Consider the following 13,040-nt stretch of genomic DNA (forward strand, 5'->3'; position numbering starts at 1 on the left):
ATGCACCTAACCCACATGGTTCCTGCCCTTGAAAGTAAAGTACCCTTCAAATGCACATAGAGCAGGAATCATCATCTGGGTTAGGTGAATTTTAAAGGAAGCTTCTAACATCTTGGAGCATACTTGGGTGCAACAAGTGGCATCAGCACATTAGATTCATCTTGATTCTCAATTCCCAGCAGATACTTCCACTGGTCCATTTACCGTCTCCATATCTTGCTACATTCTGGTAACTCTTCTCTCTTGTATTGTTATCTCCTCCCCTTTCATTCTTTATCCCTTCACATAGATAAATGGAAAATTTATAGAAGCCAGCGCATTTACCACCACTACTTTGAGATGAAAGAGGAAACTGGATATCTGCTCTATATCCACAGTGAGACCACACAGCACCCAAGATCACAATCAACCCCTGCCTCTGGAGCTATGAGGCAGCATCACTAGCTGCAATGCCACTAAGTACACTATGGATTAGCAGCAGCATACAGCTTGCTCTATGCTGTCCCATCGTCTTCCCCCCTCTCTTCATTTCACCTGTTTTCTCCACATCTCTTATTGCCCTATGTCCTACAGGCATTCCATTGGGGGTGAGAGGTGTTATCATGGCGCCTGGTTGCTGAAGCTCCTTGCAAATGCTTCTGGACAGAAAGTCTGATCTATACAAGATCATAAACTGCACAGTGAATGTGCACAGACAGATGGGGAGATCTATTCTGGGTGTTATTTATGCTCATGAATGTAATTTTCAAGCAAATGGGAAGCAATTCTAAATGTAGATGGAATTGGAGACTAGTGCAGAAGGCATTGGTGATGTTTCACATGGTTGGAGAAACAGATGTGCTGCATTAAGTGGATTATCTTAGTTACAAGGTGATATTTTGCAGGAGGCACAGAGTAATCCACAATGCCGGAGGCTGCAACTTAAAGACATCATCCCAACCGAAATGCAGCGCCTGACCAAATACCCACTACTCCTGGAGAACATCGCTAAAAATACAGGTATGTCCAGTCTAGAGTCAGCTGCATAAAGAACCCAAGGGATAATTAAAATAGAACTGCCAGGTTACACATGTGAACACAGGAGATGGCAGTGGGAGGGTCTCTGGCCGATAGCTATGTAATTGTGTTTCATCATGTTCCCCGTGCTTCGCAGTGTATATGCTGTGAGCATTAGAGGATGACATATATGGGAAGCACTACTAATGGGCGCTTGCCTGTACGAAGTATTATACATTCTCCCTGTGACCGCGTGGGTTTTCTCCGTGATCTTCGGTATCCTCCCCAATTCCAAAGACGTACCGGTTAGTAAGTTTATTGGCTTGGCATAAGTGTAAATTGTCCCTAGTGTGTGTAGGCTAAGGTTAATGTGCGAGCATCGCTGGTCGGTGCGGACTCGATGGGCTGAAGGGTCTGTTTCCGCGCTGTATCTCTAAACTAAAGAAGCTCTTCTAGTTCTGCTGTGTTTGATAAAATATCCTCCAATAATTGCACATAAATAAACCATAATGCCAAAAACAGGCTTAATATTTCATTTTACAAGTGCTTTCATGAAGTTTGCACGGTTTTCTCTGGAGAGAGATAAAACAAATTTATTTAAAGTGACAATTGGTCTTGTTCTTAGATCCAGAACAGCACGATGAGAAGAAAAAGGTAAAACGGGCAGCGGAATGCTGCCGTCAGATCCTGAACTTTGTGAACCAGGCTGTAAAGGAAGCTGAAAATAAGCAGGTGAGTGTTTGAGGTGAGGACTCTATGCATGAACCCCTACCATGCCACACAGATACGTTGGTTTGAGTGGGGAAGACTCGGCATTGATCCTTGCCATTAAAACATGGTAGATTTTGTGTTTGAACGTTTGCACAGTATGTACATCCCTTTCTTTACTCTTGTACAATATATATGAAAAGTTCTCGATATCAATCCCATATATTATTTAAAGTATATTTTTTGGTTGCAAATGGATTTTATGAAAGGCACAAATAGTGCACTGATGTCGGATGAGTCCAGCTGCTTCTTCCCTATTCATTGCCACTATTTGCTATGACTTTGCATCAGTATCAGCCCTTGGTTTTCATTGACTGGCATCAACATTCACTCAGACAGGTTAAGGGATTGGAAAGAAAAATAACCAAGGCTTGTTATGTCCAAGACAGTGAACAGTATTTCCTCATACAAAAATCAAAAATTTTTTTGAAGCTAGTTTGCCTCTGTTAATTTATTTCAAATCACATTCTCTACCCTCCGACCTCCGCCTGTTTTATGACTGGATTATTTGGACATGCCTGAAACAGTATGCATTGAGAGCGGGGTAACTGAGTTAGACAATTGGTTCCAGAACCAAAGGGAAATGGTGTGGTAATGTGAGCTTCACAAAGCTTCACGCTTATCAACGAGCCAAAGGCTATCATTGAAACATCAAGGGTAAGAGTTGGGGACATCAGCTAGTCAAGATGCTTTCTGTTCTGTGATTTGCCCAGTATTTTCTTGTGAAAGTTAATGGGTTCTTTCCTTATGTCAGCGGTTGGAAGATTATCAGCGCCGCCTGGACCTGTCTGGCCTGAAGCAGTCAGGTGATCCACTGATTGAGGAGTTCCGGGTGAGTTATTTAATGGGAAAAATATGAAAAGGCTGGCATTATTAAAGTTCAGATGAGAAATGATTAATAAAACATTGCAGAGACCCATTTTTGCATTTAGCACAATTTGTTTTTTCTGTATCTCCCAATTTAAGAGTCTGGACCTTACAAAACGGATCATGATTCATGAAGGGCCTCTGACTTGGCGGGTGAATAAAGATAAGACAATCGGTGAGTAAAGAGCTCCCTCAGAACATGGTGGCAAGTGCAGTTTTTGAAGATTGAAATCATTTGAAAAATAGGCAGGAACCTCTCATCCGTATACTGCTGGAAGTTTGTATTGGACATTGTTTCCTGATCACTACACCCCAGACACCAGAATATATTTTGGAAAGTATTCAGATGTCAAGTGAAAAATGATTCTTATTACCTTTATTGCTGCCATGTTGTAAACTAGAATACTGCATTATTTCTGTCGGACAAATATCTCTTTGGGATGTTTGTGGTTTCAGGTATTTATGAATGTTCCTGCTCCATCAATTGGTAGTGGAAGTTTCTGACTTAGATGCTTACTATACAGGATTTGTATGTTTAGAGTATTTACGTTGCTGGATCTTATCTCTGTATTTACGTGTTTTCATTATCTTGGGTAGTTCAGTGCAGGGTTCCATCTGTCCAGTATTTACAGAAAAGGAGTCGTGTCTCTGTTATAATGTATAGGGTTCTTGTTTCGGAGAAGGGTGGTTACAGCTCAGGATCTTGTATGTTGGGTACATACTTATCAGTTCTAGTTCTTGTATTTTTAAATGGAATTTAGTGTTTGGATTATTCTTTTATGAATTTCAGTCCTTTGGATATTTGTAATAGGTGAGTCTTTCTTGTGTATCAGCCGATAGGATTACTTATTCTCTCAAGTGTTGATGCAGCAGTTTGTATCTAAGCTATTTATAAATGTGATTATTGCCTGCGATTCATGATATTGGTTCTTATTTTTGCAGTAGTACAAATATCTGACAACTGGATGCTCTCTACAGTGCAGGGAATCCTGGCTGTCTAGTACTAGTGATATTGGTTCTTTATTTTCTTGTATTTAGTCATTGATGTTGTAGGAGTTGGAGCTTTAACCACATACCCATAGAGTGCACCTACACCTTATTGCAGTTTGGGTCATGGGAATTCACATTGCACTTCCAGAACTTGTGTTGAGGAAGAAAAATACTGTAACTAAACACAAAATGCAAAGTAAGCAACAAATGTTGGAAAATCACTATGCAAACATTTTTGCAGAAAGGCAACCCCTCCACAGACACAAAATGCTGAAGTAAGTCAGCGAGACAGGCAGCATCTCTGGAGAGATGGAATGGGGTGACGTTTCGGGTTGAGGCTCTTCTTTGTCACCTATTCCCTCTCACTTGAGATGCTGCCTCTCCCGCTGAGTTACTCCAGCATTTTGTGTCTATCTTTGGTGTAAACCAGCATCTGCAGTTCCTTCCTATACAACCTCTCCACAGTACAGAGGTGTCTTTTTTAATGATTTTTTATGAGAATGGTAAGTGGATCAATGTGAACGGATAAACAGCCATAGTTTGTCAGATGCTGTGTTCAGTGCTCACTGGAGCTATAAGTTGTTAGGAAAATGTTGGCAGGGCTTACACCACGCTCTGTTCAGAGTTCACCTTTAAGATGTGATCCTGGACATTTCACAAAGCTCTTGGCCTGCGTTGAATCACTCTACTGACCATAGCATCAGAAAGAAACTGATTTTTCCCACAAACATTCCCTTGGTATTGGTTTGTGAATTGTGTTTCATGGTTTGCAATGTCATTAAACAGTGGTCCTGGACACTGTCCATTTTCCAAGGTGAACTTGGACGTTGAACTAGATTTACCAGTTTGCCTTTAAATGCTGGGAAGCTGTTTCAGCATGGAATCTAACCTTTACTCTTACCTAGAAACACATGGAAATTAGCTTCCTGAGAATCTTTGCATTTTCCTATAATTTTATAATTCACACAAAGCAGTCCAGTAGTTCTCAATGTGCATTACGTTATGGATACTTACTCTACCTGCCCTTTCTTATCTACATAGATCTCTACACACTTCTGTTGGAAGACATCTTGGTTCTATCTCAGAAGCAGGATGAACGGTTGGTGTTGAAGTGTCACAGTAAGAATCTTGCTGCCAATGCTGACACCAAACACACCTTCAGCCCCATCATCAAACTCTCTGCTGTGCTTGTGCGAGAAGTTGCAACAGGTTAGTTGCTTCCAGAATAGCAATCAGCTGGTACTGGGTGGAAAGAAATGAAAAATTACAAGTCAAGGCTGAGGAGATGAAAAGGGTAGCCAGAAGCAATGCATCTGAGAGTGCAGTATCTTTGTGGATGTTAGTCATTCAGCACTGCCCGAGTGGTGTCATATCTTGGCTGCATGCTGTCATCCAGATGTGACCATGGAACGCCTATTCTCAGTCTGATTGTGAGACTACACTGGTATTCTTGTAAGTGTTGAAGATTAAAGGCTAATCTGATTATGGGGTTTACGGTTAAAGGATTTGATCTGGTAAACAGAAATGGTTTCCTTTTTTGGGTTGTGGGGAGCAACTCACAGCAGTAGTTGTTGCCCACAACAAGGGACAACCAGATCTGCTCTGCTGATGTGAGCAACCACTTGATACAAATGCTAATAGAAATCTAGATTTCTATCCCTTGAACAACTACTAGGCCTGGGGGTTTGAAATTGCCAGAAAGTTGGTTAACTGCTGGTATATAAGATAATGGAGGCGGGTAGATAGATCTAATTTGCATATGGATCAGCCTTGATAAATTGAATGCTGAGCAGGCATAAGCAGCTGAAAGTGTTAGGGCATAGGAGTGTACGGTTCAGATTTTTGCTACTAGGAAATAGATATAGTGAAGGTAGACAAAAGTGCTGGAGCAACTCGGCGGGTGCAGCAGCATCTATGGAGCGAAGGAAATGGGCAACGTTTCGGGCCGAAACCCATAGTGAACTGTGGAATGTTTAGAACTCCAGTTTGTTCACTAATGATCAAGTTTTGCCATTTTCAGATAACAAAGCTTTCTTCGTCATCTCAATGTCAGCTGATGGTGCACAGATCTACGAGCTGGTGGCCCAGACAGTGTCTGAACGGAAAACGTAGGTCCATGTAATAAAGTTGGAGACCTGAGATTGTGGGATTAAATTTTATTTTTTAGTAACAGATTTGATGACCGGGCAAATAGGGAGGAATTTGCAATGAAAGTGCAGAATCTGGATTTGTAGGGCGTATCCATAATTGTGTACATATCTCAATAACAGTAACTTCAGGATTCATATGGTCATATGATAGGAGCAGAATCAGGCCATTCGGCCCATCAAGTCTGCCGCCATTCAAGCATGGCTGATTATCTCTCCCTCCTATCCCCATTCTCCTGCCTTCTCCCATAACCTCTGACACCCATACTAATCTAGAATCAATCTATCTCTGCCTTAAAAAATATTCATTACCTTGGCCTCCACAGCCATCTGTGGTAAAGAATTCCACAGATTCACCACCCCCTGACTAAAAAAATTCCTGATCTGCTTTAAGGAACGTCCTTTAATTCTGAGGCTATGACCTCTGGTCCTAGACTCTGCTACTAGTGGAAACATCTTCACAGATTTCACTATTCAGTAAGTCTCGATGAGGTCACCCATCATCCTTCTAAATTCATGTGAGTACAGGCCCAGCCATATAATTGACATCGCTGGGCCTGTACTCACATGAATTGATTCGAACTCGGAGATTTACGGTAATGGCCACTCGTCTTCCCGAGCTTACCTGCCATTAACGAGTCTTCCCGAGTACCTACCGTTAGCGCTATGAGCCGCTAAGAGACGTCCCCGAGCTCCGATGTACCCGCTATGTTCATTCTCCGTGCTTACCACGAGTTTGATTTTTTTTTTAAACTCGGGAGAGCTCTTGGAATGAACTCATACCATGGGACAGGGCTTTAACTTTTAAATGAGTATACAGTATGTTTTGAGAGTAGACAAAAATGCTGGAGAAACTCAGCGGGTGAGGCAGCATCTATGGAGCGAAGGAAATGGGCGACGTTTCAGGTTGAGACCCTTCTTCAGATTGATGTTGGGGTGGGGGGGCGGGAAGAAGAAAGGAAGAGGTGGAGACAAAGTGGGCTGTGGGAGAGCTGGGTAGGGGAGGGGAAAGGAGAAAGCAGGAACAATCTAACATTGGAGAAGTCAATGTTCATGCCACTGGGGTGTAATCTACCCAAGCGAAATATGAGGTGCTGCTCCTCCAATTTACGGTGGGCCTCACTGGCAATGGAGCAGGCCCAGGACAGAAAGGTCGGATTCGGAATGGGAGGGGGAGTTGAAGTGCTTTTGCAGTCTCTTGACCGGTTTTGCTAAAATCTAAACTTAATGCTGTCCACAAATCATATTTGAATTGATGCATCACAAGTTGAAACTATTTTAAGAGGTATTTAGACAGACACCTGAATAGACAGGGAATTGATGGATATAGACCACATGCATGCATATGTGTAGTTTGTTACAAATGACAGGCACAAACATTGTTAGCTGTTGTGTTTAAGAAGGAACTGCAGATGCTGGAAAATCGAAGGTACACAAAAAAGCTGGAGAAACTCAGCGGGTGCAGCAGCATCTATGGAGCGAAGGAAATAGGCAACGTTTCGGGCCGAAACCTTTCTGAAGAAGGCTTTCGGCCCGAAACGTTGCCTATTTCCTTCGCTCCATAGATGCTGCTGCACCCGCTGAGTTTCTCCAGCTTTTTTGTGTACCATTGTTAGCTGTTGGTCTTGTTCCTGTGTTGTAGTGTTCCATGTTCTCTGTTATCATTGTTAGAGACTTTTGGACTGACTTGCCAGCCCCAATTACCATAAGTATTTTAACGTTGGAAAAAACATTAAAATGGACAGGAGATGGGAACAATTATAGCAGAATAGTCTCTTCCTGTGCCTTTAAAATTAGTAATTTAAGGCTGAGTCTGAAGTGGGGTTTTGAAAGCCATTTCTCACTGATCTTTCCCTGTTACATTTACAGATGGCAGTATTTAATCACACAGACATCAGGATCGATAAAAGCACCAAGCCATCATGTGGCCCCTGAGCCGCCAGCCACTGAGTAAGTATTTCACCTGCATTGTGTCATGTTACTGAATGTTAATTAATCAAATATAATTTAAAATATGGAGTTCTCCACCAGTGCAGTCCATAAATATTTTGCAGATGAAAAGCAGATCTGTAACTGTCTTGATCCATGTGGTGATGAAGCTTCTCAATAATCCGAGCTATTTTTATGCGGCTTTGTTAATATTAGGGGGGGGAGGATAAAAAGGTCAGCAGAGTATTTTCATTCGAGTGTTGGGCTTCATCCTTTGGCCTAACGGTGTAACAGGGAACAGCTGGATACATTTTGTGAATTTACACTAATTGGTGCTTGTCAAGAAAGAATGCTGATGATTCCCTTTTGCTGTAACTGTTTCCACACTGAGAAATCTTATATGGACCCATAACTCTCCTCTACCAGAAATCTTTGGGAGAACACATTGTGTTGAGGATATTTGGACTTTGCAACACTATGCAACATATTTGATGTTTGTCACTGTAGGATGTCATGTTGCACACACGTCAGTTAGGCCACACTTGGAATATTGTGTGTGGCTCTGATCACCACAGTCTAGGAAGGATGTGATTAAGTAGGAGAGTGCAGTAATGATTTACCAGGATTTTGCCTGGATGGATGGCTTGAGTTATCCACAGAGCTTCGAGTGTAGGAGGCTAAGAGATGAAATGATAGAGGTACACAACATTATGAGGCTTATATAAGGTAGATAGCAAGTGTCTCTTTCCTAGTGTAGGCAGTCCCTGCCTTTTATACTTGATATACTTCTATCTCATCCCCACATACCCTGCTCCAGCAAAAACAATCCAAGTTTGTCCAACCTCTCCTTCTAGTTAATACAGTTGAATCTAAACAACAGCCTGGCGAATCTCTCTTGCACCTTCTCTCAAGCCTCCGTGTGCTTTCTATGGTGTGGGGACCAGAACTGTACACAATACTCACAAGTATGACCTAACCAAAGTTTTATGCCACCACAAGGTAACCTCCTGCCATTTTTTCCTGCCATATGAGTTTTGTACCACTATCCTATTGCACTGCCACTTTCAGGAAGTTGGACTCCAGATTCCTCCATACATCAATGCTCCTAAGGGTCCTGCCATTTTACTGTTTGCATTTGAAGATTGCAATATGTTTACAGATGACATCAAAATTGGTGTAATTGTGGAGAATGAAGTAGATCGTCTAAGGTTACAGCAGCATCAAGATCAACTGGGAACAAGGGAATGGCAGATGGAATTTAACACAAACCAATGTAAAGTGATTTTAGGAAATTATACCTGCCAGGGCTCGGAGTGAATGGCAGGTCCCTGCGGAACGTTATTGAACAGCAAAACCTCGGGGTACAAGTGTACAGTTCCCTGAAAGTGGTGAAGAAGGCATATAGTATGCTTGCCCTCATCAGCCAAAGCATAGGAGTGGGATATCATGTTCTAGTTGTACAAATTAGTGAGTAGGCTATGCTTGGGGTATTGTGTGTAGTTCTGGTCACCACACTATAGGAAAGCTAGAGAAGGTGCAGAACAGCTTCACATGAATGTTGCCTGGAATGGAGGGCTTGAGTTATAAGGAGAGATTGAATTGGCTTGCACTATTTCGACTGGATCAAAGGAGGCAGGCGTGTGTGACCTTATCCAATTTACCAACCCACTGTGCATCCTATTTGACTTAATCCACTGGACCAACATATCTTGGGGGACCTTGTCTGAAGCTTTGCTAAAGTGCATGTACTGTAGATGCCATCCATTATCTTTGTCAAATTTATGAGACATTCTCCCCCATACAAAGCCATGCTAATTTTCCGAAATAGGTTTATGCTTTTTCAAACGCAGGTACCATCCCCAAGATGCTTCAATTATTTCCCTGCCACATCTCAATGGTCTTGTGCATAAATCGTAAAATGTAACAGACTGGTACAACTAATAGTTAGAAAGACAAATAGTATTTGGCCTTTATGACGTGTTTAGAAATAGGGAAGTATTGTTATAGAATGTTGATGAGGCCCAACCTGGATATACTCTGCTCATCATCAGTCCCCATATAGCCTTAACTCCTCCACAGAAGAGGAGTTAAAGCTATGATCATATTGCATAGAGGGACAGACTTGAGGGGTCAGGTCGTCTCCAGATTTTTTCCTTGTGTTATTTTCAATTCTGGCTTCTTGTGACAAATTTGTGCCCACTTCCTGCCATTTTTGGTACTGATCAGTTCCCTCTTAATCATCGTTCATCAGTCTGAAAAAGGGTCTCGACCCGAAATGTCACCCATTCCTTCTCTTCAGAGATGCTGCCTGTCCCGCTGAGTTACTCCAGCATTTTGTGTCTACCTTCGATTGAAACCAGCATCTGCAGTTCTTTCCCTCCTTATCCTTTGTACCCCTTTTGAAAACACATATCTGAGCACGATTTTGTCTTCCTTCATGACAAGATTTGCTCGTAACAATTCATAATGTTTGATGCCCCGAAGATATTCATTTACATTTGAGGTGTCATGGAAACAAAGCTGTTTTTTGAAAGAAGTGCACTAACCCACATGTGCGGATATCAAGCTACCTCGTTCAAGAATAATACTGGCTGTCTGTGGGTGTGCATGTGTGTATGTTTCTTCCCTGTCCCCCAAACTAATGTAATGATTGAATATTTAATGTAGGAGTGAGCAAGAGGATGAGGAGAATCTGAGCACAGTCCAGCAAGGTGGATCAAGCAAAGCCACAGCAAGGATATCGAACAGCAGTGATTCAACACAAGGTACCAAAATGTCGCAAGGAACAGATACCTGAATCAATACACAGCTGTTTATGAGTGTGACTTGTGAATCAGAGGCACTTATTTATGATAATGTTATTTGGATTGCTTTTCTAGGTGTTTTATGGGAGAGATTTGCATGTTTGATATGCTTCCATCTGTGGATCATCATTCAGTTTGGAAATGACTGATCTTTTCTTTCTAGATTTCCTGACATTCTCTGTAAAAAAAATTGTGATTTTCAAAGGGTGAGAGAAAATGTGAGCTGCTTGTATAGAGAGGTGTGGATATAATTATGGCTTCAAATAAACCAAAAGCAAGTGATGTTTCAAAGGTCATCCTGTTCATCTGTATCTTGTCTTATTAAATGCCATTGCAATCCTCTGCAGTTGTATGTACAGGTGCTTCCCTGGAGTCAAAGGGAATTCTTGATTCTTGATTAGTACAAGTATCAGAGGTTATGGAGAGAAGGCAGGAGAATGGGGTTAGGAGGGAGAGACTAGATCAGTCGTGATTGATTGGTGGAGTAGACTTGATGGGCCCGAATGGCCTCATTCTATTATTCCTTACGATCTTAAATGGTCATCAGCAGGGCCGGATTTACCTATAAGCTAGACAAGCTTAAGCTTAGGGCCTCGAGGTCTAGGGGGGCCTCCGGCCAAGGCAGGACACCTACCGTTCAACTCTGGGCGGGCCCCCCTCTCTATATATCTCTCTCTCCCCATCTCCCCCCGCTATCCGTGTCTGGGCCGCCGGGCTCCGCTAGCTCCTCATCCGCCGGCACGGCAGGCCGCCTTGCACATGCGCATTGCTGCGACCTGCACGTCCTCCTCCCTGCACATGCGCACAACCACGGCCAGCATATTGTCGGCCGCCCTGCGCATGTACACTGCAACGGCAACTGGTCGGCGCTGGGCACTTTCTCCCTCGCTTTGAATTGTGGGAGATTTGGCCGCCATGGCTGTCCATGCCGGCGGATAAGGAGCGAGCGGAGCCCGGCGGCCCAGACACGGATAGCCTCGCCGCCAGTGCTGAAAACCAACGTGGAGGGGGCCTCATAAGTGGAATAGCTTAGGGCCTCTCTTCATCTAAATCCGGCCCTGGTCATCAGGAACACAGGCAAAATAAGCTTCTTGCATGGTCTGAGTAATCGATCTCTGTCACAGGTAAAGAGGTTGATGATCCGCTGGCAGCGAATCTCTCAGCGAACAACAAGCAGAAACACAGTGCGATCATCCCCACGCAGGAGACAGAGGAGCAGCCCAGGTACATACAGGACTATAACAACCTCCGAAGACCCTCTGCCGGGCGGCCCCCCTACAGAGGCACTGAGTTGCACTATTCCAGTCGGGCTCGGGGTTCAATGTCATCAATCGCTTACTCAAGAGCTGAGGCTGCACTAATAAACCGTAAGTAAACACTCTCTGTCATCTTGGGCTGTAGGTATGATAAGGGGGGAATGACTACTTGTCACAGTGGTCCATCTCGGAAACTTTGCAGTGGTGGGACATACAGGGGTCTCAATTCCTACATTTACTGACATTTTTCAGCAAGGGCTTGTTTCAGGCTGATTTGTCCTCTGCCAATTCTCAACCACAGTTGCCCATTCATTGTCATACTGCCAGATATTTAAAGGTAAATAATGCTTGCAAGTGAAAATGTTTCTTGATTGCTGCAAAGTTCCTAAGCATTTGATTCACTGCAGCCTTCTCTCCATCTCTTTAGTTCACTCCTTGAAGCGATTGCTGTCGGCTCATGTGATGGGTTCAGAAGATGATGCCAGTGATGGGGCATCTGTTCGGCACCTTCCAGAAGATGACAGTGTACTGCCGTCACCAAAGCAGGGGACTGATGAGCCATCCAACAGCACGACGTGTTGTCAAGGTGGGGCACCCAACAAGGCACTGCAGCATCAGCTGGAGATAGCCAATGGGACAATGGAGGAAGTAGAGGCTGACACAAGAATTAGTGAAAGGACTAAACTTCCCCGTCAGTTCACACTGGAAGCGGGTCACAGCGAACGTATCCCAACTGAAGGACGTGGACCAGACTTGGTAGCTGACGATGGTGGAGATAGGTTCTACGACGCCCCAGAAGATCACCCGGATGAGCATCGATTACAAGGGAACAGTTCAAGTCCAAATAGAGAAGAGGAGGCAAAGTCACAAGCCCGTTCATCAGGTTGGTTATAAGCACGAACTGCTTGCACAACTGGTGTCCATTCTCCAAAGAAATGTGTTCCCAACAGGGAAATTGTCTGAAGATAGACACAAAGAGCTGGAGTACTCAGCGGGTCAGACAGCGTCTCTGGAGAAAAGGAATAGGTGACATTTCGGGTTGTGACCCTTCAGTCAAGATTAAAAATGTGTCCTCCTTTTTGAGTTCTTGAGACTAATTACTAAGTAGTTTTCCACACCAACTGTCCATTGTTTAGTCTTGACTTCCCACAAGAGTTGAGTAGTTACGTCACTCAAAATAATGTATTGGTTTGGGTAGTTACAATGAGAGCTTCTGGGTTCTGTCCTGTTTTCTTTGTAAGAAACATTCTTCAGCCTGAGATCTTCAAGAGGTATCACTAACT

The 13,040-nt window shown here is 43.3% G+C and overlaps 1 protein-coding gene across 14 annotated transcripts in view; it reads left to right on the forward strand.

Annotated features, from left to right (window-relative positions):
• Window positions 1–13,040, forward strand: part of arhgef12 (Rho guanine nucleotide exchange factor 12) — a 102,793-nt gene that overhangs the window by 83,146 nt on the left and 6,607 nt on the right. For all 14 annotated transcript variants that reach the window (XM_033049633.1, XM_033049620.1, XM_033049619.1 and 11 more), the window contains 10 exons: window positions 885–999; window positions 1,622–1,728; window positions 2,519–2,596; window positions 2,731–2,806; window positions 4,663–4,830; window positions 5,642–5,729; window positions 7,638–7,718; window positions 10,365–10,462; window positions 11,626–11,868; window positions 12,185–12,640. In XM_033049633.1, the coding sequence (XP_032905524.1) occupies window positions 885–999; window positions 1,622–1,728; window positions 2,519–2,596; window positions 2,731–2,806; window positions 4,663–4,830; window positions 5,642–5,729; window positions 7,638–7,718; window positions 10,365–10,462; window positions 11,626–11,868; window positions 12,185–12,640 (1,510 nt within the window). The remainder of the gene's footprint in view (window positions 1–884; window positions 1,000–1,621; window positions 1,729–2,518; window positions 2,597–2,730; window positions 2,807–4,662; window positions 4,831–5,641; window positions 5,730–7,637; window positions 7,719–10,364; window positions 10,463–11,625; window positions 11,869–12,184; window positions 12,641–13,040) is intronic.

The sequence above is a fragment of the Amblyraja radiata genome, chromosome 33 (genome assembly GCF_010909765.2).
Source record: "Amblyraja radiata isolate CabotCenter1 chromosome 33, sAmbRad1.1.pri, whole genome shotgun sequence".
In the NCBI taxonomy this organism is placed as follows: Eukaryota; Metazoa; Chordata; class Chondrichthyes; order Rajiformes; family Rajidae; genus Amblyraja; species Amblyraja radiata.